The sequence below is a fragment of the Carettochelys insculpta genome, chromosome 14, assembly GCF_033958435.1.
Source record: "Carettochelys insculpta isolate YL-2023 chromosome 14, ASM3395843v1, whole genome shotgun sequence".
Taxonomy (NCBI): domain Eukaryota; kingdom Metazoa; phylum Chordata; order Testudines; family Carettochelyidae; genus Carettochelys; species Carettochelys insculpta.
In genome coordinates this window covers 4,931,606-4,959,071 of record NC_134150.1, presented here as the reverse complement: position 1 = coordinate 4,959,071, position 27,466 = coordinate 4,931,606, and the positions used below count along the sequence as shown (strand labels likewise).

General features: G+C 48.6%; 1 protein-coding gene across 1 annotated transcript in view; it reads left to right on the top strand.

The window, feature by feature from the left end:
- The first annotated feature begins 207 nt into the window (after positions 1-207).
- NLRC5 (NLR family CARD domain containing 5) overlaps positions 208-27,466 on the top strand; it is a 118,202-nt gene continuing 90,943 nt past the window's right edge. The window contains exons 1-5 of the mRNA XM_075009053.1: positions 208-374; positions 13,645-13,819; positions 15,845-16,139; positions 20,548-20,613; positions 25,340-25,408. Coding sequence (XP_074865154.1) covers positions 13,814-13,819; positions 15,845-16,139; positions 20,548-20,613; positions 25,340-25,408 — 436 coding nt within the window. The 5' untranslated portion in view covers positions 208-374; positions 13,645-13,813. The remainder of the gene's footprint in view (positions 375-13,644; positions 13,820-15,844; positions 16,140-20,547; positions 20,614-25,339; positions 25,409-27,466) is intronic.

The window sequence follows — 27,466 nt, the reverse complement described above, 5'->3', positions numbered from 1 at the left end:
TTTGGCTGAGCTGCAGGGGGTGGTTAGGTCCCCTTGGAGCCCGTCTAGCTAATTTTTTTAGTGTGAATTCTTTAGGGAGGGATACCCTTTTTACCAAGTCTCACAGCTATATATTTGGCAAGAATTTCTAATATTTTTAAAAAACAAAAGGGCCGTTGCGAGGGGGAATTCCTGATCATTTTTTACTTTCAGTTTTAGTTAGGACTCCTGCCCTACCAGAGCCGGTGAGCAGACGGGGAGGGTGTACGTGTGTGGTTTGCAAGTAGATACCGGCATGTGCAGAAGTCAGAGCTACAGAGGATGCAAGTTTGAGACTCTCTTATTTCAGAATCCTAGTCTCTGTCCGTTTCTCCCATTTGTGCGTCTTTCCCTCGGTAAGTGCATGTTCTCCAGCGTCTGTGTAGCATTTAGGTACCTGATGCTTTGCTTCACTTTTGGGTGTTCTGTTTCATGCGGGGGTAGAAAGCAGCATGCCTCCTGGCTTTTTCCACTGATATTTTGATCGTTTCGCTGCTCAAGCGTTGCAAAAGGCTGTGATGGAAAACCGAATGTGTCTGGCTTTAAAGGCTCCTTTGTCTAGAGCAGAACCCGAATATAGATCTTTGGCCCTCTCAACCTGTTGTGCTGCATTGTTCGTTTATTTTGCTGTGCTGTAGAAGACAACTTAAGTATTGGATGTACTTTAAGCTGGTTTTTCACACATTGTTTCCTTATTCGTGTGCAGTTTTTCTCCTATTTACCAGAGTTTACGTTCCGGACTAATGGCTGACCATTAGCACCTGTACCATGTTGTGTGGTATTATGATCCAAACCTGCAAGCTCTTATTTGCATGAATAGTTTTTCCTTATGGGAGTAGTCCCTGTATCTCGACGATGAGTAAAGGCCAGTCATTTATACTGCAAAATTAATCTGATTGTTCAGCTGTGGAAGATTTAAAGAATCGTCTCCCAAAGACTGACAAGTAGATGAGGCCAAACCGTAAAATGTTGGGAATTCGTTCCAGTCAGAACTTAAATAAAAATGTCAAAGTTTCTCCCCAAAATGAAATCAAACGGTGATGGCATTAAAATATTTTATTCTGATGTTGACTTTTAAAATATGAGTGTATCATGATTGCTAACATAAAATAAATCCCATAGTGAAAAGTCATTTTGAAACAAAACAGCAAAGCATTTCATTTGGCTACAGACAAAACATTGCTGATGCTTCTTTTCAAATTTTTATATTGGTTGGTGTTGTGGAAATGGACACGTTCCCATGGCAAGGTTCAGTTTATACAGAATGATATTTGCTGATGGGAAAACATTTCATCAGAAAAATTTTGAGATGTCCTTTTGCTAAGGAAAGGCATTAGTGAATTTATTTGAGTTTGCTCTTTGGCCAGCATTTTTTCATTCCAAATTTCAATGCCAAACAACAGTTTGTTTTCAAGTTACACACCTTGAAAACCGGCTTTAGAATGGGAATGCTGCTGGGCCTTTAACGACAGCAGTTCTGAAAATGCTGGCACAATTAGAGCGCATAGAAAACAAGGACTGTTGCAAAGAATTTTCCTGCTGACGTATCTGAAGCAGCTAACAAAGTTGCTAGAGTTTGGAGCGAAAGAGAGTTTGATGTAGTTCAGATGTCAGCAACCTTTCGGAGATGGAGGGCCAAAATTTGGCCTTTTGACCTCTGTGTATGGGTGGAGTGCCAGTGATACTTTTTAAAGTCACTAATAGTCCTACTTAACACAGCTCTATTAATAAATTGATGAAGATGCAGAGCTTTGCTGTTACAATGGTGGTTGGTAGCATTAGTGGGTCTTTTGTTAATCTACCGGCAGAATGGCTTTGAGCAAACTCCCAGCTGCAGGGGGAAGAAGGGTCGGGCTGAGCTCCTGCCTCACCTGCTGGGCATTTCTAACCACTGGTGTAGTTGATAAGACAAATTAACCCAATAAGTTGGTGCATCAAGATGAATTGTCATGGCAAACACCACTTGGCCTGGTGGCTAAACCTTCAGAAATCAGTCATTTTATCTCGGGATTCAAAGTCTTTACAAATAAATGAGTGCTTCTAGGTCAGCCCTTTCCCCATCAGCATATAGTTTTTTTTGGTTTGGTTAGTTGGTTTGTCCTAAGAGATGTTGTGAAGAAGATGGTACTCTGCATTGGGGAAACTTTGTGCTTCTTTGGCTTTAGCCTGAAAACAGATTTCCTTGGCTGTTTTTCTCAGGGTTTCTGAAATTGGGGCTGCTTCCCTTCTCTGTATATTTTAATGTTGTGTGGTACACCTTTATTTATAGAGTGAGGGGAAGGGACACAGTCCTGTCTGTGGCAGAAAAATTGGCTTGCAGTGGTGAGCAATCCTAATGCTTCAAGGTCACCCCTCAGGGGCTGCAAACTCTCTCGGGCTGCTCAGCCTTCAGACTTCTTTCACTTCTGAGTTTCTACTTGGGGTTGTCCTGTCAGCTCCACGTCAAACCCTGGCAGTCATCCATGGCTCCGATGGGAACTGGCGAGCAGAAAGAGAGAAACTGCTCCAAATGCCTGATTTTTGGTTAGAAAGAGGATACCATTTCCAATGAAGGAATCAAAACCAGCCCAGAGAAATGGATAATTTCACCCGACTGTATCTCACACTATTGTAGCTCTTGGCAGTCTGAAATTGACAGCTGTTACTTTTCTGCTTTGGGTCATTTCTACACAGATACATGCACGCACGCAAGCTGAGTTAAATACATCCATGTTACCAGTTCAACCACTGTCATTTGGCACGCTTGGTGCCGAATGAGAGAATTGGACGGTCACACGAGGTCAATATTGTCTACCACAGTGTTTCCCAAACTAATTTGGCCTTGGAATATATCGACGGAACACATACATGCTGGTTGGAGTTGGGGGAGTTCATACGGAAAAATTATTGCACATAATAGTCAAAAGTTGATTTAAAAGACTTGGTTTTTTAAAATATCTTTTATTTCACAAAGAACAGAAAATAACAAGAGAAAATGATCTGAATGAACAACTAATGTCCTTACAATATGAAGATGGTTAGCAACCCTATAATTAAGTAAGAAAATTCAACTGAAGTACAAACCCAAAACAAACCATCAATATAACAGCCGAAAGAAGGATGGTTAATGTCGTTCTGTTGTACAAAAAAAGAAAGAACAATATTGTTTAAAAAAAGGACTGGCCTTCCTTAAAGCTTCAAAAACACTTGTGAAAAAGAAACGCAAAACAAATAAGCTATGGAAAAATAGTTCTACACTTTGTGATTTTACAAATTTGTTATTTTTGCAGAAAATGACTGGAAAATAAACATAAGTGACTCCTGGCAGTTTTTTAATGGGAAGAGTATATTTGCATCTGTTTTAGAACGAGTCGCATAATAACAACTAGACTCATAAATGTGTCATAAACCTTAACATACCTACAATCTAAATACTATTAAAATACCTTAGTATTTTTGATACACACATAATTTCTTATTTAATATAACAGAAGGAAAAAATATTGCTAGCTGTGATGTTACTGGATATTTTAAAAATAATTCTGAAGCCGTTTCTGTGATCACTGTAGTAGGTCTGCACCAAATCTTGGGTCAAGTGAGGTGTCTAAGGAAAGCTGGTAATGCCCTGAATCTGGTTATGCTACTTGTAGATCTGTGACATGTTTGTTTGTGAAGTTATAATTATTGGCTCTATAAATGTATTGGACAAGTTTTAGAGTTAAGGGTTTACAATGGGGGACGTTGTCTTCTCCCAGCCGGGATGATGGACTAAACTGTGATGGGGTTCTGGGGTTCCCCAAGCTTTGCACCCTGTCCGCAGGCAGGAGAGTCTCTTACTTAGCAGGAGAACAGCGGGTTTATTAGCCGACAGGACACAGCATCATACAGAGGAGTTAGTGCAGCAGGCAGAGACAGCCAGTCCCATCCATGTTGGGGAGAGGAGGCCCCGAGGGGCCCCCAGAGCTGGGGCCTTGCCCCCTCCTTTGTCTCTCTCTCCCTCAGCCCAGACTAACTGCTTCCAACTCCCAGTTCCAATTCAAACCCCTCAGGCTCCACCTCCTCCTTTGCCTGCAGTACAAAGATGTTACCTGGTTGTCAGGGTTACCCTCAGCAGGAGCCCCACACACACACACACAGGTATCCCCCACTCCATCACAGCTCTCCCCCCTTCCAGACTGAACTGAGCGGGGTCACTCAGCTAGTGACCTGGGGAAGTTTGGGGCCCTCCCCTCATGATTGGGCATCGGCTGCACCCTCAGTGCTCCCCTTGATGTGCACCACCTCCATGTTATAATTCTGCTGGGAGAGGCTCCAACTTAGGAGCTTGGTATTGGCCCTTTTCATGTGATGCAGACGGGCAAGTTCCTTTAGTTTCCTTAGGTTGGTCGGTCTCCCTGCTTCTCTCTCTGGTCCATCAGCCACGTTCTTAAGTCGGGCAGGCAGAGCCCATACAGATGCTGCAGCACCAACAGATTAAATAGTTTTTTTCTGGTCTGGGCCCTGCCCTGTTTGCCCACCAGTCCATACAGCTGCTTTAGCCAATGTTTGGAATTCAGTTACAGTTCAGTAAAGGAAGGTACAAATGCTTCCACCCTTGGCATTTAGCCAGACCACCAAAATGGTTGTGTGCCTCAGTTTCCCCTTCCATGCCACACAATAGGTTTGGAATGTTCCTCCTCATGTGAGAGGTTGCAAGACTAGTTACAGGGAACAATGGTGACATTTTAGAGTTACAGACTCCTTTAACATACAACTTATGCTTTTACATTAATGTTATTATGTTACATGGCTCTTTCCAAACCTTTAGTACATGGTACAATTTTACAGCTTTTGGTAGCAGCACCCCTTGGTTACAGCAGTTAGCGTGAGTAACAGAACAACCCCATTGCAACTGCACATTTACGTTGCTCTTTGGTAGACCACAACCTTTGTGCAACATCCTTGAGAATCTGGTATTTTGGGGATAAATGGCTGAGGCCTTTTTTAGCACCATCAAGTTTTAATCTTTTCTCTTGCCCCCTGGGGTGGAAATTTGATTTCTTTGGCTGTGCCCTCCCTTCTAACAAGAGCTGGGCCATTGATGATCTCAGGGAGACGGCCCCCTCCCAGCCATCCTGGAAATTTGCAAACCAAACTGCTTTTTGCGAGTTGTTTTGTGAGTTCCAGACGCAGAATTCACATGGAGGAATCCCTGTTTATCCCTTACTGGCCCACCAGGACCACAGCTCCTTTATCCTTCCCCCTTCAACTACTGCCTTCCCATGGAATTAGAAGTGGAGTCCAGTATAAGAATATAAGTGTTTCCACCATCTGGAGATGGGGAATTGCTGGCCCTCTCCTGCATCCTACAGAGACTGACTGTGCAGCTGTTTTACTTGGTTCTCACAGGGCTGCTCACACTCCCTGATAGTTTTTACTTTACTTGCATCAACTTCCAATTCCTGAGAAACTTTTACCCTGCCTGCTTTGGACCCTTGCAGAGCACAGCCAGTGGTTTCACACTTAGGCAGGTCCTGGCCATCAGGAGCTGAAACAAACTTCTCCCCAGGCAAAGGGCTGCTCTGGCTCTTACAGACAAGCACCTTTCCTGTTCACTCTCCTCCACCTCACTCCCATTTTCTGCAGTCCCCACAGACGGGTTAGGAAAAGTTTCAGGGAAATTCTCTTCCTTAAGAGCTCCCCCAAACAACAACTCACCCCGTCTGGCTTCACAGGGGCACTGCTCCCTTGAGCCACAACCAGCTCCTGGGTTTTACCTACACCCAGGATCACTTCTGGCCCATTAGGCAGATTCCCACGTAATCCCCCTCCAGGCAGACAGCCAGTACCACCAGACAGAAGGTTAGGGTCCCTTTCCTCCGTTCTGCTACCAGCTCCTTTATCTTCATCAGTCAGCGTAACTCCATTGCCCGTCTGTTCTTGTGTCCTGGCGAGAGGATGACTCTGGTCGGACAGAGTCCTCTCACCCCCTCCCAGTAACACCTTAGCATCAGGCACAGAACAAGTACCAGAATCGTCTGGTCTCTGGGATTTCCTGATGATACTAACTGGATCAGACCGAGTTAAAGCATCATCCCCCCTGAGAGACACAGAGGCAGGCCCACTTCCCATCTGGGCTTCAGCTGCCCTCAGATCCAGCTTTGGGATTTTGGCTCCATCTTGAGCCCCCACAGGCTCAGGCAAAGGATTCACTTCCCCAGAAGCAGAAGCACTTTTTTTGCACCAAGGACCAGTGTCCTTAGCAGGGACACCACTGCCCATCCCAGAGCCATTCCCTCTGCTCCAGCCCCCATGGCTGGATTTAGAGTCACACCTGGAATGCTTTTTCCTGGTGGTTTCTTCTCCAGCCACCCCAGGCTGGTGAATCTTCCTCAGACAATGGGCTAGTTTCCTCATTGGCACCTTTTCCAAATGCAGGCTCTGCTCTCTCCCCAGGCTGCTGCTGCTGCTGTTCAACACAGACAGACAATGGGAGACACTCTCTCCTTTCTCCCAGTCCCCCTGGCTGGTCTCCACACACACACAGAAGGTGGAGCAGCTTCTCTCAGAGACAACTTGCCATTCCCAGTGGACAAGCTGCTTTCCTGCACAGACACACAGGCACCTTCCTTGGCCCAGGCCTGGAAAACACTCCGCAGGTCTGTCTTGGCCACTAGTAGATGATGGGTTGGAATTGCTCCTTCCCTCCTTGAGCTGTGGCAGGCCACTTGGTTCAGAGCTCCAGGCAGTCCAGGGTTTCCTGCCCCGATTTGGGCTCACCTCTGCAGGATTTTTCTTAACCCTCAGCTCTGCCACTGCACATCCACGCTGCCTTGTCCAGCTTCTTTAATCTTGATTTCAGTTTCCAGGTGCTGCCACTTCACAGTGGAGTTGCTCAGCGTGGTTGCAGGCTCTTAGGCTGATGCCCTCTGCACCCCACGATTCCTGGAAGAATCCCTTCAGTGTGCCAGGCTCCTTGCGGGTCACAAGCTGCCTGGGGTTAGGCCGTAGGCCCCTCTGCCCTCTGGGACCGACTCCAACAGACTCCCAGCGGAACCCCTTCTTCAGTGTGACACCCGCTCTCAAGGACCATGAGCACACTGTCTTGGGAAGGACTCATTCAGCGTCAGCCTCCTCAGGGGTTACTGGTTCCTGGGGTTTGGGCTCTCGGCCCCTCCACCTTCTGGGACCGACTCCAACAGATTCCCAGGAGTAACCCCTCCTCGGGTGTGACACCCCCTCTCGAGGACCACGACCGCAGTTGCTTGGGTTCGGCCGCAGGCCTCTCCGCCTTGGGGAACTGCACCTCACTGCCCTTCAGTACACCTGGGTCTCGCAGGCCCCACTTCTTCCGGGGCCCCGGTCACTTACTGCTGGATGCTCCATCCTCGGGGTGCAGAACGTCCCACTCCTGACACCAATGTGATGGGGTTCTGGGGTCCCCCAAGCTTTGCACCCTGTCCGCAGGCAGGAGAGTCTCTTACTTAGCAGGAGAACAGCGGGTTTATTAGCCGACAGGACACAGCATCATACAGAGGAGTTAGTGCAGCAGGCAGAGACAGCCAGTCCCATCCATGTTGGGGAGAGGAGGCCCCGAGGGGCCCCCAGAGCTGGGGCCTTGCCCCCTCCTTTGTCTCTCTCTCCCTCAGCCCAGACTAACTGCTTCCAACTCCCAGTTCCAATTCAAACCCCTCAGGCTCCACCTCCTCCTTTGCCTGCAGTACAAAGATGTTACCTGGTTGTCAGGGTTACCCTCAGCAGGAGCCCCACACACACACACACACAGGTATCCCCCACTCCATCACAGCAACAAAGACTCTATTGTCAAATACACATCTCAGGACTTTGGGACTTGTCTTCTGGGATGCAGCCAATGGAAGAGTGCCATGATAGACAACCTGGGCAGGTGATTCTGCATTACCTATGAAAGAAGAAAAACATTTTTCCCTCTGCTTGGCAAGCTATGAGATGGTCCTGTCATTGACCATCTCGGTTCTCCATCCTCATGAACTAAGCCTAGGTGGACTGAGGCCCATCCCTCATGGGGCGTATTTTCAGAGACTTTCAAGAAATCAGACTGTAACATCAGCTGTGAGCTGCATCAATAGCTTTAACTGATAAACATAAGGTACCACTTCAACAATCTTTCTTTCTCTGTTAATAAACCTTTAGATTTTAGATTATAAAGGGATGGCCCAGCGTGCTGTTTTGGGTAAGATCTCAGTATATATTGACCTGGGAATGTGGCAAGACCCTGGGGGGACTGGAAGAATCAGTGTGGATTTGGTGAAATAGGCTGAGTAGGATGGTTGCTGGTTTGGGCATTAGGAGAAGCTGGAGAATCAGTGGGTTTGCATGTGTAGCTTCTGGCTGGCCAGGGGGGCTGGCAGAGGTATTTTGTGGCTAGATTGATTTGCCACAGTGAGAAGGAAATCACAGCCTGGGCTATAAGTGGTCGGGTTTTAAGTGGTTTGCCCAGGATTGGTTCACTCACCTGTAATATCCTAGTGGTGTATTCTTCCTTGGGTCCACAGGACCAGGTCAGCAGAGCTGGGAGTCAGGACCCCACACTATTCAAAATTGGAATTTTGGGTTCCAGAATGCCTTTTGGTTACAGGGCAGTTGCAATGAGTTCACCTCAGTGTAAGCGTCTGGAAAGGAAAGCCCTGGGACAGATGTGCTGCAAAAGAAAAATAAGCAAAGAAGCCATGAGTAGGGAACTCGATTCTTTGTTGGGGGTGCGGTATCGGGCAGAAGCGGTGAAGAGAGAGGCCGACGTAAGAATGGCCAAATTGGAGAGAGTGCAGCCCTCACCTGAGACTGCGGACCCTGCAGAGGCGGTCAGGGCGGAAAGAGTGCAGGGTTTGGAATATTGGTGGAAGCTGGTAGGCCTGCATTCACAGTAAGAGAAGAAATGGCTGCACTGGTGGGGGGAAAAACCCCGTCTACCCGATTGATGGAGAAGGTAGAAGCTGAAAAATCAGTCCATGGAATTGCAGATAAATCTATTGGAGGAGAAGCGAAAGCTGCAGCCCCCTGGAAATCCAATGTGTAACTATTTGGTATGTGGTCTGATTATAACATGCTGGATATGTCTAAAAATTAATATATATGTAACTCTTCTATGTTTTTGTAACAGTTGCTGTCAGGATGGCTGAGCAGTCTAAGGGGCTGTGTTCAGGTGGCAGCCTCCCCTGGAGACATGGGTTTGAATCCCACTCCTGTCAGAGTGGCCTCCCCTTTTGAGGCTGTTCACAGTGGTCACGGATGGCAGAACACAGAACAATGGTCTCAAGTTGCGGTTGGGAAGGTCCAGGTTGAACATTAAGAAAAACTTTTTCACTAGGAGGGTGGTGAAGCATTGGAATGGTCTATGCACGGAAGTAGTGGAGTCTCCATCCCTGGAGGTGTTTAAGTCTCGCCTCGACAAAGCCCTGACTGGGCTGATCTGATGGGTTTGGTCCTGCGTAGAGCAGGGGGCTGGACTCGATGGCTTTTTTTAGGTATCTTCCAGCTCTATTGTTCTATGATTCTGTGATTCTATATTGCCTGAAATTAACAGGGAAGATTTGCGATGGGGTGTATGTGACTCTGAACAGTTCTCCGTAAATAATCAGCATTGCAATAGCCACAGGAAAAGTTAGCTGTTTGTCTATGCAGAGGAGTAAGTGTGTCTGTGAGTGAGATTCCTGCATGTGAATCTGATGTCTCACAAAGGAGTCTGGAATTAGACCAGGAACGGGTATATTGCAGTAACCGGGAAAAGGCTTCTGTGAAGCAGATTGACATTGAGTATCAGGTTAAAATCGTACCTGAGGAAAAGGTTAGTGAGGAATTGGTGGCTCACGGAGTTTTTGAATGTATTGCTGAAGGAGAGGAGAGTGATTTGATGGAGAGAAACTGTTCTCAGTGATGACAGATGGCAGAACAAGGAGCAATGGTCTGAAGTTACAGAAGGAGAGAGTAGGTTGGATATTAGGAAAAACTGTTTCATCGGGAGGGTGGTGAAGCACTGGAATGTGTTGTCTAAAGAGATGGTGGATTCTCCATCCCTAGAGGTTTTTAAATCCCAGCTTCACAAGGTCCTGGCTGGGATGATTTAGATGTGGATGATCCTGCTTGAAGCAGGGGACTGGACTAGGTGACCTCCTGAGGTCCCTTCCAGCCCTATGATTCTATGATTTGTTCTAGAAAGCACAGAGTGATGAGCCATTCTTTGGGGAAACCAGCTGTTTATCTGCTGGGAGTGGCAAGTTGTCCGTGAGAAAAGCTGTCTCGCATTCCAGGTGTGTTTCTGAATCCAGCCATGGGTGCCGGGAGAGAGAGATTGTCTCCGATTGTGTGTTGAGCAGTAGCATGCTTATAGAGAAAGGAGGTCCTTTGTCTTAGGAAGGTGCCTCTCAGCCTGTGGAGGCTAGCGATGCTGCTGTTGTCCCAGAGTTGGATCTGGATGCAGCTAAAGCTCAGAAGAGGAATGATGCTACAATTGTGTCTTGTAGGGAGGATGGTGCTTTAACTCGGTTTAATCTATTTAGTGTCATAAGAGAATCCAGAGACCAAATGATTCTGGTGCTTGTTTTTCGCCAGTTGTTCAGGGGTTGCTGGGAAAGAGTGAGAGAACTCTGTCTGGTCAGAGTTGTGCCCTAACCAGGGCACTGGGAGAGCAGAATGGCAATATAGTTGTGCTGCCTGCTGGCGATGTGGAAGCTTGTAGCAAAGGGGAGGAAAGTCCTCCTGACCTCTTGTCCAATGCCGTGGCTCCCACACTTTTCACCATCACGCCCCCCCTTTTGATTTTTGAGAAACCTTCATGACCCCCCCGGCTCTTTACCATCATCCAGCCCCCACTTTGACAAAAATTCAATTCGTAATTTACAATAAACACAAACGCTGGACAGAAAAATGTTATTGAAAATTAAAAATAAGCACAAATAATTTTTCTTGGCCCCTTGCGGGTGCCTGGTGCAGCCCCAGCTGGCCGGGTGCCTGAGCCCCATGCCAGCCTCCAGAGCTGCCTGTGCCAGCCACCTGCCTGTCTGAGACCTGTGCTGCCAGAGCTGCTTGCTTGAGCCCCACGTGGCGGGGAACAGCCATCCGCTTGCCTGCCAGCCGCCGGGGCCAGCTGTCCACCTGCCCACCAGCTGCTCGAGCCCTGTGCTGCCAGGACCAGCCACCCGCCCACCAACCGCCCGAGCTGCCAGCCCAAGCCCCACGCTCCTCGGGCCAGCTGCCTGAGCCACACGAGTGCCACAAGCTGGCCGGCCGCCCGAACCCCGGAAGCCCTGCCAGCTGCCCCACCCAAGCCCCTCCCCTTTTTCAAAGCCAGGCACCCCCAGCACCCAATCTAACCCCATCCTCCTCCCCCTAACCCACACTCACTCACCTTTGCAGAAGGCAGCCAGCTCCACGTGGGTCTTTGTGGGCTGCCTGCTTTTTATAGTGGCTGCACCGGGTTATCCATGTAAAATGGCAGGGACTGAGAGCCAGAAGCAAAGGCCGGCTCTTTCTTCAGGTGGGGAAAATGATGGCGGGGGTTTGGGTTGCCTAGCACCCCTCCTGGAATTTCTTCATGCCCCCCGGTTTGGGAAACCATGGTCTGCTGGATCTAGCTGTTTACCTGAAAGGGGATGGAGTGGGAATCTGCCTGATGGGCCAGAGGTGATTCTGGGTGCAGGTGAAACATGAAGGAATTGGTTGTGGCTCAAGGGAGCCCCAGAGAAAGGTAAATTGTTGTTTGAGGGAGTTCCTGAGGAAGAGAATCCACCTGGAAGTTTTTCCCCAAGCGGTTTGTGGTGACTGCAGGGAATGGGACGGAAGAATCCCAGCCGTTGTTATAGGCTGGGACTGATGGGCTAAGCAGCAGTACAGCAGAAAGGGACCTTGGGATTGTGGTGGATGAAAGGCTGGATATGAGTATACAGTGTGCCCTTGAAGCCAAGAAGGCTAACAGCATATTGGGATGCGTTAGAAGGAGCATTGCGAGCAGATCTAGTGAAGTTACTATTCCCGCTCTGTTCGGCACTGGTGAGGCCACATCTGGAATATTGCGTCGAGTTTGGGGCCCCCCCCCAGTGTAAAAAGGATGTGGATGTGCTGGAGCAGGTTCAGTGGAGGGCAGCAAAAATGATTAAGGGGCTGGAGCACATGACCTATGAGGAGAGGCTGAGGGATTTTGGCCTATTTAGTTTGCAGAAGAGAAGACTGAGAGGTGATTTAATAGCATCCTTCAACTTCCTGAACAGGGCTCTAAAGAGGATGGAGAGAAACTGTTCTCAGTGAAGACATATGGCAGAACAAGGAGCAATGGTCTGAAGTTACAGAAGGAGAGGATAAGGAAAAACTACTTCACCATGAGAACGGTGAAGCACTGGAATGCGTTGCCTAGAGAGATGGTGGAATCTCCATCCTTGGAGGTTTTTAAGTCCTGGCTTGACAAGGTCCTGGCTAGGATGACTTAGTGGGACTTGACCCTGCTTGAAGCAGGGGGCTGGACTAGATGACCTCGTGAGGTCCCTTCCAGCCCTAGGATTCCGTGATTCAAAGTGATCAGGAGAATTGTCTGTCTGTGGGAGGCAGCAGTTTATCTGTTGAAAGGCTTGTTTCAGTTCTTGAAAGCCAGGACCTTTCTGTTGAGTGTGGAACCACTGGCCTGGCTTTGGGAAGGTCCAGCTTGGACAGCTTAGAGATTTCAGAGGGTTTGGAAGTTGTTTCGGGTAGAACAGATTCTGCACATGGACGGAATGGGTCTCTGATTCAGAGGTAACGTATGGCTCAGCATGTGGAGCAGAACAGCTGTGCAGTTAATCTCTCTAGAATGCAAGGATGGCCAGCAATCTCCCGTCTCCAGACACTGTGAACGCTTGCATTCTTTTATTGGACTCCATCTGTGATCCAATGTGGACACAGAAGCTGGATATGGAAGGACAAAGGAACTGTGAACCTAGTGGGCCAGTAAGCATTAAGCAGGGATTTCTTCATGTGGATTCTGTGTCTCAGACTCAGCAGGCAGCTTTGAGGAAGCCAGTCAGTGTCTGTCTGGATGCAAATTTCCAGAATGGTTGGAGGAGGAGAGTCTCTTCGAAGAGAAGACACACCCAGCCAGCAGCAGGGTAAGCAGACAGGGCAAGCAGGCAGGAGGGAACTTGGCTGCATAAAGAGAAGCCTCAGTCACTTCACCCTAAAATGCCAGAAGTCCAAGGTTGTTAAACCAAGATTATGGTATAACAAGAAACAATGGAAATGCGCACTTTGCTGGACTATATGGGGGCTGGCCGAGATGACCTCCTGAGGTCCCTTCCAGCCCTTCCGTAGGTTTCTATGATTCTGTGGATGAAATTGTTCTTGTTACTCATGGTAACGGCCGTAACTAATGTGTTGCTGTTAGCAAAAGCGATGTACAATGTTCACGAAGTCTTGGAAGAACCCTGTGTCAGGTTAACATTGAGGCCTAAGCACTAGGGTGACCATCCGGCCTCTTTTGGGTGGGGCAGCCCTGTATTACAGGGCGCCAGGAAGGTGTCCCGATTTCTTTTGCTAAAGGGGCTCATTGCCCCATATTCCACTTTTTCCCCGAGTGCCAGGAGCTGCTGTGCCCAGTACCGGCTCCCCACAGCTCCAAGAGCCACATTTATATCCTGCTCTGTTAACTGCCCATTTCTTTCCTCTTAGGAGGCTTCACAGGCTGAAGCAGCTGCTTACATGCTCAAAGCCCACAGCTGAGACCCAACGTCTGTTGAAAGTATGACATCTGCGGGTCAGCAGTTGTACAGGAAATGGAGGAGAATCCACCGTTACGTCTGAAAATGTAAACGTCTAGAACGAAAACAACCATCTCAGGATGCAGGTAGGAGATCTTCCACCAGGGAGGGCAGAAGAGGGCGTGAGAGCAGAACACGTACGCAAAGATCTGAGTCACCAAATGCACTGTGAGCATGCCACAGTTCCCGCTGAAGTCAGTGGGGCGTATGTAAGGATGGCAGAATCAATCCCCTGAATAGGAGAATAACAAGAAGTCCTGTGGTGCTTCAAAGATTAACAGATATTTTGGAGCATAAGATTTCATGGGCAAAGACCCACTTTGTCTGACGAAGCGGGTCTTTGCCCACGAAAGCTTATGCTCCAGAATGTCTGTTAGTCTATAAGGTTTCACAGGACTTCTTGTTGTTTTTGAAGATGCAGACTAATACAGCCACCTCTCTGATACTAAATTGGAAAACGCATCTGCCCTGTTCTTCTGATGATGTATTAACGGTGTCCAAACTTGCCATAGCAATGAAGTCGTGGATGAAGAAGATGTAACTGTTTTCACAACTCTTCGCTTGTTAGGGTGAGAGATCAAAAAAAGATACCTCGGCACTGGAAAAAATTCAGAGAAGGGCAACAAGAAAGATTAGGGGTTTGGAATGGCTGCCTGATGAGGGGAGAGTAAAAAGATTGGGACTTTTCGGCTTAGAAACGAGGAGACGAAGAGAGGAGACGATAGAGGTCTGTCTTGACTGGTGTGGGGAAAGTGTGTAAGGAAAAGTATCGGAGAGGCGGCCGTGTTAGTCTGTAACTTCAAGAACAACAAGAAGTCTTGTGGCACCTTATGGACTTAACATATATTTTGGAGCATCAGCTTTCATGGGCAAAGACCCACTTTGTCAGATGCGTGAGCGCCGGGGGGGCGGGGTTCAGAGAGGTATTTAAAGAATGGGGTCCCAGAAGAACGGAGGGCCAGAGCTGACAAGGTCAATGGGCCATTTCCACCTTGCTGAATAGACTTTGTCAGCTCTGGCCATCCCTCTTACTGGGACCCCACTCTTTAAATACCCCTCTGAAACCACCCCCCCCACTCATGCATCTGACGAAGCGGGTCTTTGCTCACGAAAGCTTATGCTCCAAAATATCTGTTAGTCTATAAGGTACCACAAGACTTCTTGCTGTTATGTAAGGAAAAGTTATTTACTTGTGCCCATAACACATGAACTTGGGGTCACCGAATTAAATTAATAGGTACAGGTTTAAAACAAAGAAAAGGCAGCTTTTCTTCACACAACGTACCGTCAAACCGTGGAACTCCTTACCAGAGGCGGCTGTGGAGACCAGGACTTTAATAGGATTCAAGAAGAGCTAGATAAATCCATGGAGGATAGGTGTACTAATGGCTGTTAGCCAGGGTGGGTAGGAAGGGTGTCTCAAGTCTCTGTTTGTCAGAAGGTTGGAATGGGTGATGGGGAGGGATCATCTGATGATTTCCTGTTCTGTTCTTCCCTCTGGAACACATGATATTGGCCATTGTTGGAAGACAAGATGCTGGGCTAGCTGGACCTTTGGTCTGACCCAGTAAGGCCACTCTGAATGTTCTTAGGGTTCTGTTGTTTATTTCTAGCACAAGTAACCTCCCCAAACAAGGATTGGTGTACCATTCTACTAGGCACTGTATTGACAAACATCCCCAAAACGGTCCCGGCCCCAAGGAACTCATAGTCTAAGATTCTGACAGTCATGCAGCAGGTGTGTTATCGTTGGGGTGGGTGGACAAGGAAACAATAGAAATTGGGTTATGTATAAGCAGCGTAACCTTTGCCAGGTCAAAACAATGAAGCGTCCTGCGGCACCTTAAAGGCTAACAAAATTATTTGGGCGCAAACTTTTGTGGGCCAGAACGCACTCGGATGCATCGAGGGAGGTGGGGGGTTCCAGCTCACAAAGGCTTATGCCAAAATAGATTGGTTAGTCTTTAAGGTGTCACCCAACCCCCTCGCTGATTGCATTGAAACAGACTAACGTGGCCGCTCCTCTGAAACGACACCACATAGGGAATGACTTGAAGCTGTTTCCTTTGTTCCCAGCTCTGCTACTCACCTACCCCGTTTCTTCCCTCCAGCCCCTGAGTGAGGATATGGATCTCCAGCTGGCCATAGAGAATGCCCAGCCACAGCTGGTGGAGACCCTGAGTCATGCCCCGGACTGGCTGCTTATGAAAGCCAAACATTTCCTCCCTAACGTAGACCTGAGCCATGTGGATGGAATCGCTGACTGCAAAGAAAAGGTCTCACTGGTCCTCAGCACAATTGAGAGTGCAGGGCCTGTCATTTGGAAGCAGTTTATTCAGTGCATCTGCATGGAAGGCAGCCTCCCCATGGACCTGGAGGTGCTACTCATGAGTGCCTCTGGAGAAGGTAAAGAGCTGGGGAGTGGGGGAGCAGAGTGTCGACCAGCAGCTCTTTGTACTGAAATTCAGTCCCCACTGGCTTCTTCCCCGCAAGCCAGAACCTTGACCCCAAAGCACCACCCTCTTAGGTGTAGCTCCATTAGAGCCGATGGGTTAACCTTGTCTCCGCCTGGTGACTTAGACAAGCAATGGCAGGTGTGGATCTCTTAGGATGGAAATACAGTACTGCTTACTTACTAAAGCCTTTGTACTCTGGGTGGGGCATAGGTCATCTGCAAGCCTCCTCCATGTCACTTTGTCTCCAGACAAAAAAGTGGCCAAGTAGCACTTTAAAGACTAATAAAATAGTTGATTAGGTGCTGAGCTTTCGTGGGACAGACCCACTTCTTCAGACCATAGCCATACCAGAGCAGACTCAATATTTAAGGCACAGAGAACCAAAAACAGTAACCAAGGTGGACAAGGTGTCTCCAGACAGAACTTCTAGCTGGCCCCGGGACTACCCCAGTTGTTGTCCTTCAATCTCAGTAGATCTTCTCTGTGTTGTCTGCGGTCTTCCTGTTTTGCGTTTTCCTTGTGGGTTCCATGGGAGAGCTTGACAGACTCTGCTGGATGATGGTTTTCTGAGGCTGTGGCCTAGCCATCCCCACTTTCTTCTCATGATTTTGAATGTCAAGAGGTTCTTGTCCTGCTCTGTTCCAAAGCTCCTTGTTTGCGACCAAGTCTACAGTGGAATACAATAAATAGATCGCCTTGAACCAAGTCCATTTTGCCCAGTCTGTGCCTGATCCTGCAAGATACCGAGTGCTCTCAATTCCTGTTGACCTAGACTGGAAGTCGAGGGCGTGCAATACTGTCCAGGATGAAGGCCTGACCCGGAATGATCAGAAACATCCAGATTCCCGTATTGGAAATGCCCACAGAAACAAAATTTTGGGGAAGGATTCAAGGCAACGACTAGTCCAGATTGGGACCATGGCCAGATCTACACAAGGCATTGAAGTCGAGAGTGGATATGCAATTCTAGCTACGGCAATTGCGTAGCTGGAATCAACTTATCTGCAATCGACTTATCTGTCCGTCCTCACAGAAGGAGGTTGACAGGAGAAACTTGCTCATCAACCTCCCTTATACCTCGCGATATTGAGGAGTACAGGGGGGCTGACTGCTGATCCCAAGTAATTCGATTTCCTACGTCCCTACCAGGCACACAAAATGGAACCCCAGAAGATCGACCCTGACCCGGAGGGTCTTCCACATGGTCTAGCCATGCCCCCTGACAGGGCAATGTATTCTGCCCTGTAAAGCCCCCTGGGACCTTTGGTGAGAGAACAAAGTGTGATTGTAATATAAGTATAGATATAAGATACGTCTGCCATTTTATTTTACGTGCATCATTAGATTAATATTGTTGTTTACATCATAATTTAATATCCCACATCCCAGAACAATTTATCCAACAATCTTCTATGATTAGACAGCCTTCGAAAAGGGGTGAGTTGGTTTTCTCCTTTTGAAAACCTCAAAAGAAAATTTTTCCCAGTCTTTTCCCTACAGCAGAATATAGGAAGGGGCATTGGAATGGGAAATTTACAATGAATTCCACCGCACAGAGCATCGTAGACAGCACACACTTATTTACAGTGCCTGTCATGTGGTGAAACCCAAGCCCCAGTGACTCCTGTAGGTGGAGGATTTCACCAGCAGCGTCATCTCTATTTAACAATTGAATATCCTCAGCTTACTGCTTAGTAGGAAATTGTGCAAATAGCTGGCAGCTCATTGTGAAAGCTCTCTTGCTTTTGCAAATTAACGCTGTTTGCCTCCATGGATAGCCCAGTGCACCAGTGGCAACCCATGCACAAAAAGAAAGAGGAACAAGGTTAAATCCAGCACCAGGCTAAAAATAAGAACTGACTTGTACTGTCTTTCAGGGTTCAAGCTAAAACAAGTTTTAGCCTCAGAGTTCAGGGATTGTTTTTTCCGTAGGTTGTAAAATCTCCAGGGCAGAAGTTGTGGTTTGTGTTTTTAAGTCATGATGCCAAAAACCGTGGTCTTGACGGACACGTCTGAGTGCTTCTGTACTAGAAAGATTAAATGATCATTTAAAATGGTCATTGTTCATGGTTTTTGGTACAGGTTCACAGAATCATAGGGCTGGAAGGGACCTCAGGAGGTCATCTAGTCCAGCCCCCTGCTTCAAGCAGGATCAACCCCCACTAAATCATCCCAGCCAGGACCTTGTCCAGTGGGGACTTAAAAACCTTGAGGGATGGAGAATCCACCACCTCTCTAGGCAACACATTCCAATGCTTCACCACCCTCCTGGTGAAGTAGTTTTTCCTAATATCTAACCTACGCCTCTCCCTCTTCAACTTCAGACCATTACTCCTTGTTCTGCCATCTGACACCGCTGAGAACAGTTTCTCACCCTCCTCTTCAGAGCTCCCCTTCAGTAAGTTGAAGGCTGCTATTAAATCACCCCCAAGTCTTCTCTTCTGTAAACTAAATAAACCTAAATCTCTGAGCCTGTCCTCATAGATCTTGTGCTCCAGCCCCTCAATAATTTTTGTTGCCCTCCACTGAACCTGCTCCAGCAAATCCACATCCTTTTTATACTGGGGGGCCCAAAACTGGACACAATATTCCAGATGTGGCCTCACCAGTGCCGAATAGAGGGGAACAACTACTTCTCTAGATCTGCTCGAAATGCTCCTTCTAATGCACCCTCGTATGCCGTTTGCCTTCTTGGCCACAAGGGCACACTGTGTACTCATATCCAGCCTTTCATCCACCATAACCCCTAGGTCCCTTTCCATCGTACTGCTGCTGAGCCAGTCGGTCCCCAGCCCGTAACAATGCTTGTGGTTCTTCTGCCCCAGGTGCGGGACTCTACAGTTCTTGTTGAACTGCATCCGATTTCTTTTGGTCCAGCCCTCCAATTTATCCAGGTCACTCTGAATTCTCTCTCTACCCTCCAATGTATCTACCTCTCCCCCAAGTTTTGTGAACCTCTCTAATCTGGGACTCTGTCAGCCAGCAACATCAGTAATCCAGCGTGATTGTAGTTAGCTGGACAACCACTTATCATGGGCATGGCCAAATTTCCCATGGTCCCATAATGCTTGTTTTCAGCCAGCAGTCCTGGCTCTTAGTGTTCTGTGTTGTTACTGAGCTGTAATTTACCCCAAATGTCTTTGAAGAGCCCAGTAAGCCGTGGGAATGTTGGTCACGTGCTAGACAATGTTGACCTCCCGTCGTCCGGGAAATTCTCTGGTCTGGCACCGGTCAGGTCCCAAGAGTGCCAGATGAGAGAGGGTCAACCTGTATAAGACAAGTATAAGGCAGAGACTTTCTATACGCACCTCTCTGCTTCCTGCTTTGAGTTGGGACCCAAAAATGGAAAAACCAAAATACTGTACTGATCTCGTTGTACTTCCAACTCAAGCAGAAATAGAATCGCTGGAAATGGCGTCAAAAAAGGTCTCCTTTTCAGAAGCTTCCAGTCTAATTATTTTCCCTAGACCAAGGTCTGGTTCTTTCCTTGAAAGCTCATTGCCGAATAAATAATATTGTCTTTGAGGTGCTACAGAACTGCTTGCTTTGTTTTGCTTATTTAACCGCTGATAGCTTAGCAGTTGTGCTTTTCTCACAAGCCAAAAACATTCCTGGGTAACAAAAACCTTAATTGTTCTCTACTCACTGCTGAAATCTCTTTGTTTTCCTGGACAACTGTGATGCATTCATGCATCAGTGATACAAAGATTCCTGGCAAATTTAAAATCTATCATCTGCAGGTGGCCACGTGGGTGATTCATGGGTAACCAGAACAACAAGAAGTCCTGTGGCACCTTATAGACTAACAGATATTTTGGAGCATCAGCTTTGGAGCATAAGCTTAAGCTGCATCTGATGGAGCGGGTCTTTGCCCACGAAAGCTTATGCTTCAAAATATGTTAGTCTATAAGGTGCCACAGGACTTCTTGTTGTTCTCAAAGATACAGACTAACACGGCTACCTCTCTGATATGGGTAACCAGGTTTCCTAACCAGTGAGAGCATGGGTCAAACTGAGGCAGAGGAAGGTCTAGGATGGCAAATATGGTAAGTCCCATCCTGAGCAAATTATGTTGTATGAAAGGTGACGTTTCATACCTCTCTGGGGGAAAAATAACGATTAACTGTGAGTTAGGCACAGGTGAGCAGGGATAGAGCACCTCATGCGGGTTTGCTTCCATGAATAGCCAAGTGCATCAGACACATCCGGTTGTCAGACACTCGTCAGACGTTGGACAGCATTGTGTGTGTTTGCCTGGAGCATACCTATGGTTCTGTCAGGCTTATGAGCCTAGCCCATTTGGCAGACCTAGGGAGGCACCAGCAATGCCCTAATTTTATTTTAAATAACAATTGCAGGTAATTTAAATCAGAAACAAGAAGCCTTTGCAGAAGCCAATACACAGTCATCTTCTCAAGCTACAGGTAAGATGCTGTCTTGGTGTGGCATGACAGGAAGGCAAGGGGCAACATTCTCTGAGCTTCTCAGCCCCCTCAAAGGGCAAGGTAGCCATTTTGGGGGTAAGGTTGCCAATTTGGGTTGAACCTCTCCCTGGAGGTTTCACCACATGACATAATCATTAATTCCTGGAGACTCCAGGAAAGCCCTGGAGGGTTGGCAACCGTGCTTAGGGGTGGAGCCAAGCATAGGGTGACCATGGAGGATAATCATGTGGTGCAGTGGGGCGGGGCGGGTTGGGGCGCAAGGTGGTGGGGCGGGGCAGGGCGGGGTCTAGCCTGCCAGCTGAAATGAGATCCTGACTCTCCTGATGGCTCTGTGCTGGGGCTCTCTTTCGTGGCTACCTGCGATCACCTCACGGGCCAGAGAGAAGCTTAATTCAGATTTCCTGGGCTTCCTGTTTCCTACCTCTTGCTCACCTGGAGAGCAGCAGAGGTGAAAACAACAAGAAGTCCTGGGGCACCTGATTGACTGACAGATATTCTGGAGCATCAGCTTTCGGGGGCAAAGCCCCGCTTCAGCACAGATACATTCTGGGCATTGTGGGATACCTCTGGAGGCCAATAAAATCGATTTGAAGTGACAGTTTCCACACTACCATTAATTCGACCATTTAGATTCGAACTTGGCCTTGCGCCGCCTGGGAGGGGCCGCACGAGAAAGTCGACCTTAGCTCCTGTTAAAATTGACCTCATGGTATTTGCAGTGAAGCCAGTCTCATTGTAAAAATCAAACTAGGTGCCTTAACATTAACCTGATGCTGTAGTGTAGACATATCACAGAATCAAAGGGCTGGAAGGGACCTCAGGAGGTCATCTAGTCCAGCCCCCTGCTTCAAGCAGGATCAACCCTCACTAAGTCATCCCAGCCAGGACCTTGTCCAGCTGGGACTTAAAAACCTCAAGGGATGGAGAATCCACCACCTCTCCAGGCAACGCATCCCAATGCTTCACCACCCGCCTGGTGAAGTAGTTTTTCCTAACATCTAACCTACACCTCTCCCTCTTCAACTTCTGACCATTACTCCTTGTTCTGCCATCTGACACCACTGAGAACAGTTTCTCACCCTCCTTTTTAGAGCTCCCCTTCAGGAAGTTGAAGGCTGCTATTAAATCACCTCTAAGTCTTGTTTTCTGTAAACTAAACAAGCCCAAATCCCTCAGCCTATCGTCATAGGTCTTGTGCTCCAGACCCTTAATCACATAGCTTTAGTGTAGTGTAATGTTTTGCTGCTGATGTGTTTCTAGCCACGGTGCGGGGTCCACAGGTCAATCCAAGGCCTTTCATCCAACATTTCCAGAAAGGCTGAGTCTTTCCTCCTCCAGACCTCAGGGTTACCCATGAGCGTGAAGTGCTGTTTCTGGGACTGGTTTAATGACCATCCGTGCGACGGGCCTGAGTATTATCAGATGGCTGTTCCACCCTTAAAGACACCCAGTGGATGCCTCTCATACGAATGGTGTCTGATTTGCAATACTGGACCGCATCCCGCCTGTCATCCCCCATGAAGAAGATTATAGGCTGTGAAAACAAAAAACAGTCAAGTAGCACTTTAAAGACTAGCAAAATGGTTTATTAGGTGAGCTTTCATGGGACAGACCCACTTCAGACCAGAACAGACTGTATATAGACCAGAACAGACTATATATTATAGGCTGTTGTAACTATTCTTGGAGCAAAACCACATCCTGGGCTGGCAGGCAGTTGTTCCTCAAGCCAGCATCAATAGAAAAAGCTTGCTATGTGTTGGTTAGCTTTTATTGAGAAAGCACAAACCCTGTCGCTGCATCCCTCCCAAGGGTGTGTGCAAGTACAGGCTGAACCTATATAATCTGGAACTCTCGCATCTGGCAACATCAAGAATCTGGCAAGAGTTTAATTAGCTGGACAACTACTTATCCTGGGGGTGGTCAAGTTTCCTGTGGTCCCATAAAATTTGTTTCCGGCCACCAGTCCTGGCTCGCAGTGTTCTGTGCTGTTGTTTAGATTTAATTTACACCTAATGTCCTCTGAGAGCCCCGTAAGCAGTGAAAGTGTTGGTAATGCTGCTAGACAATATGGACATCCCCCGGTCTGGTAAACTCTCTCGCTTGGCAGCAGCCGGGTCCCAAAGGTGCCGGATGAGAGCTCTGGTGTTTGGCCCAGCTGGGAGTCAGAGGACGCACCACGAACTCACTCCCCACCCCCACCTTACCAATGACAATATCACCCCCCGTGCTCTCGCTGTTGCTGGCTGGCTCATTCGGTCTGTGTCGCTTTCTGTGTGTTCTGCCTGCCTTCTCCTCCCTCGGCTCCGCACCCATTCAGAACGATACCCAGGAAAGCTCCCAGGTGGGTTCACATCCTCCTGTTCTTTTCGGTTGGGGCTCATCCTTACAGATGTGTTCATGGAAGGGTGTATTCGCACCCGTCAATGTCGGTGAGGTGGTAACTCTCACCATCACTAGGTGTCGCTCGGCTCCTAACACCACCAAGTCAGGATAAAAGGCTTCTGTTCTTGTTGTTGCTTACTTATATCACAGGAGCCCCACTTGGGATCAGCCCCCGCACCCGTGGTGCGTATGTGCGCGCACACACACACACACACACACACACACACACACACAAACACACAAGGCCAGGAATCACTACCCAATGGGAGCTGCGGGGCGGTGCAAACGGGCACTAGAGCAGCGCTCAGAGCCTCCCAGCCACCCACGCATCTGCGGGCTCCAGGGATATGCAAGCTGCTTCCTGGGGGCGATGGTAAGCGCAGCCAGAACCCCACATCCCGCACCCCAACCCCAGCCCTGGCTCAGCGTCCCTCCTGCACTCCAACTCCCTCCTGGGGCCAGCACTCCTGGAACAGCTCAACCTTCTGCACCAACCTAAACCCTCCACCTGCACCCCAAAGCCCTCATCCTGGCCCTAGTCCAGAGCCTTCCCCCCCCAGCTGGAGCCCTCCTCCCTGCAGGGGCGTGGCAAGTGGGGTCCCCGAACGTGTTTAAATCAAAATGGGGCCCCTCGTGTTGTTAATGTTTGAGAACAGTTCTTCTAAGCATAGCTGAGTCAACTTAGAGGGCCGCTGGGCAGATGACATTTTAAAGGGCCGGGAGTTTGCAATGCTGAAGTTTGTGAGGCTAAGGGGAAAGGGGAAGCAGAGATACCGGAATCGTGGTCTGGTGGAAGTGCTGTCAGAGGTATAGTATATGAGGAAATAAAGCAATGTGGGTTATGCAAGATGTGGTTTTTGACTATGGAGAAGAGAGTGAGACCTGCAGATTCAAGACCATAATAATCTATATAAAAGCTGCACACTGTACCACAGCTCAGAGCCCACAATATCATTAACATTTCCATTCACCCTGCTGCAGTCAGGGCACATTGGTCCCCATTAGCAATCATGGCTGTGCACACACAAACCCAGGCTTATTTTCTGCAATTGCTGACTCTGGAATGCATGCAAAGTTTGGGGGATGCCTATCTTGCATGGCTATCTAGCTATGTGTGCAAACCCTCATGTGCAAAATGTAGGAATGGTTGGTAATGGGCTAGACAATATTGACCTCCCGTCGTCTGGCAAATGCTCGTGTCCATTGCGGATCAGGTCCTGAGGGTGCCGGATTAGAGAGGTTCAACCTTTCGCATCTATGTGCTCCAGTGTCCCAGGCTAGAAAGAAATGACGAGAAGTCCTATGACACCTTATAGACTAACAGATATTTTGGAGCATAAGCTTTTGTTGGGAGAGATCCACTTCGTCAGATGGGTCTTTGCTCATGAAAGCTGGTGCTCCAAAATATCTGTTAGTCTGCAAGGTGGCACAGGACTTCTTGTTGTTTTTGCAGCTAAAGACTAACACGATTTCCCCTCTGGTACCAGGCTAGAAAAGAAACTATAATGACCAAACCATCCTAAAGAGCTCTGGTGAGGCTATGGCTCCTAAAAATTATGTTACCCGCCCCACCCCAGCAACACTCACGTCCAAGAGCTGTAACCATGTTCCACTGCAACCAACCAGATTCCATAAATGCCTCTAGCCAGTTCTGTCAGGGACTGGGGAACTGTACACACCTCAGGAGACCAGGGGAGAAGAGGAGAGAGAGAAACTGTTCTCAGTGGTGTCAGATGACAGAACAAGGAGTAATGGTCAGAAGTTGAAGAGGGAGAGGTGTAGGTTAGATATTAGGAAAAACTACTTCACCAGAAGGGTGGTGAAGCATTGGAATGCGTTGCCTAGAGAGGTGGTGGATTCTCCAGCCCTCGAGGTTTTTAAGTCCCAGCTGGACAAGGTCGTGGCTGGGATGACTTAGTGGGCGTTGATCCTGCTTGAAGCAGGGGGCTGGACTAGATGACCTCCTGAGGTCCCTTCCAGCCGTGTGATTCTGTGGGATGTCCCCAGCTGTGGGATGGACTCATCCCCCACCCCATCACTCCCTTCCGGGTGCTTCAGACTGGATTCCTTGATGGGGTGGAGGATGGGCTCATTCATTCTGATGTCAAACACCCATAACTGTCGCTGGTGGGACAGTTGGACTCCATCTTCATTAGGTTTCAGTCTTGCTTAGGAAATTGGGTTTTAAGAAGAGCAGAAGGGAGGGCCATTCACATGCAAGAACTGAACCCAGTCCCTGCTCTGCCTGGCCCTACCGTGATTATGGACAGTAGAAAACACTAACGGTTCATTAATGTGTTTGCTGCTTTTCCACTTTCAGGACATGAGCGACGTCGTCATGGAAGCAGTTCTCCTCCCACTGGCAAAGAGTCCAAACAGCAACGATTAGGTATTATTCTCAAACGATGCATGAGCATCTTCACCTATGGGGAAATGACAAGTTATTGACTGTCTATGGCTATGTCTGTGCTAGACATAACAGTTGACCGCTGATATGCAATTTTAGCTATGCCAACTGTGTAGCTAAAATTGACTTATCAGTGGTCAGCTACAATGGCTGTCTACATGGCTGAAGGGCAATGGGAGCATTTCTCCTGTTGACCTTCCTTAAGCCTTGCCGCTCATGAGGAGTTCTGGGGTCAACTTTAACCATGGGAAGCGCCGTTTCACGCATGTGTGAAACAAAACCACAGAAGATTGACCCTGAGTAGTTCCATCCTGTGCGGTTGTGTGGCTTTAGCGTGTCACATGCAGTATAGACCCAAGTGCTCATTATTTTTCTTGCGTGCCAGTAAACAAATCAAAAGCACCAAGGAAACATCCTTCTTTGTTGTTGGAAGCAGCTAAGAAAATGGGAGCTTGCAAAACAACTGGCTCAGAAAGAAATCTGGAATAAAAGCCCTTTGAAGGAGTTACACGTCTAGAAGGAATCTCATAGTTATTGGTGAAAGAGTCTTTTAGAATGGGGTCTGTTTCAGGAAGCATGCAGATTAAATGCAAAACTCCAGTGAGCATCCCCGGCTACCATTGCATATTTGAAAATGCAACTGTGTGATTTCAGACCCCGGAGAAATTGAGAAACAAGCAACAATGGGTGAGGTGAAGTCACCTCAGGAGGCATAGAATCGTAGCCGACTAGGACTGGACAGGACCTCGAGAGGTCTTTGAGTCCAGTCCCCTTCCCCACGGCAGGACCAAGCACCATCTAGACCATCCGTGATAGGTGTCTATCTAACCTGCTCTTGAACATCTCCAGTGATAGAGATTCTACAGCCTCTCTATTGTCCATGGGGCCTGAGCCAAGACTCAGGAAATATATAAGCACCAAATTGTATCTAACTTCATTGGTGCACTGTAAGAAGCTGCAAAGGGGGCTGAGGAGAGCAGGGCTTGGAGGGAGGTAACTAACGTTGTCGGTAGGTACTTGTGTCCCTTATGTTTTGCCTCTACCAACCATCTGCTCCAGCTCTTGCTGCTCCTCCACCTTGGCTTGCAGCTATCCTGCCCCTTCACAGCTCCTACCCCGGCGTTGGCCCCTCTCTGCCTCAGCCTGTTTCCCCCCTTCTGGCTCTGGTTCCTATCCTCCTTCCTTCCATGTTCCTCTGCTCTGTGAGCCTGGTTCCCTCTTCCTTTCACGCCTTGCTGCCTGGGCATGAACAAGGGTGTGGGAGAGGTAGGGGCCCTGGAGGGATTTTGGGTTGGGGGAGGGGTATGGGCTCTGGGAGGGATTTCTGGTGGGGGAGGGGGCTTGGGTAGGGGGCTGGGCTCTGGGAGCGAGTTCTGGTGTGGGAGGGGTGTGGGCTCTGGGAGGGGGTTTGGGTGCGTTCTCTGGGCTGGAGCAGGTGATTGGGGCAGACGAGGGGCAGGCTGTAGGAAGGAATGTGGGTGAAGATGGGGGTCTGGGATGGATTCTGGCTTCTGACTCTGGTGTGGGACGGGGTGGGAGTCTTGGGGGCAGGAGAGGTGCAAGCTCTGGAGGGAGTGGGCTGCACAAGAGGGCTTGGGGGGTTATGGAGGGATGCCACATTTCACCTGGGGGTGGCATGCTCTGGGCACTGCCCACCCTCTGCTCTCACTCACTGACCCTCCTCCACACATCCCCAGGCCTGCCTGCCTGCTGCTTCTGTGCAGCTTCAAACAGCCTGAGGCCCCCACTACCAACCCCAGCAGCACAATGGGGTTAGAGCTGCTTTCTGCTGCTTGCTCCCCAGGGCTCCCAGCATGTACAGCCCTGCAGCCGGGAGATGCTGGGGGCCAGGAATATTCCTGGTGCAGGGGCATCATGGACCCATATGCTCACCGCATGTGAACACAGGGTAGCGCTCAGTTCCAGTGCCTGGCACTCCATCAGCTGGGATGTCCAGGTCATCCTGTGCAGCCTTGGGTGGAGCATGTGCTGTTGATCCCTGGGGATGGCACACTCACACATGTAGGCTGGTCACAGAAA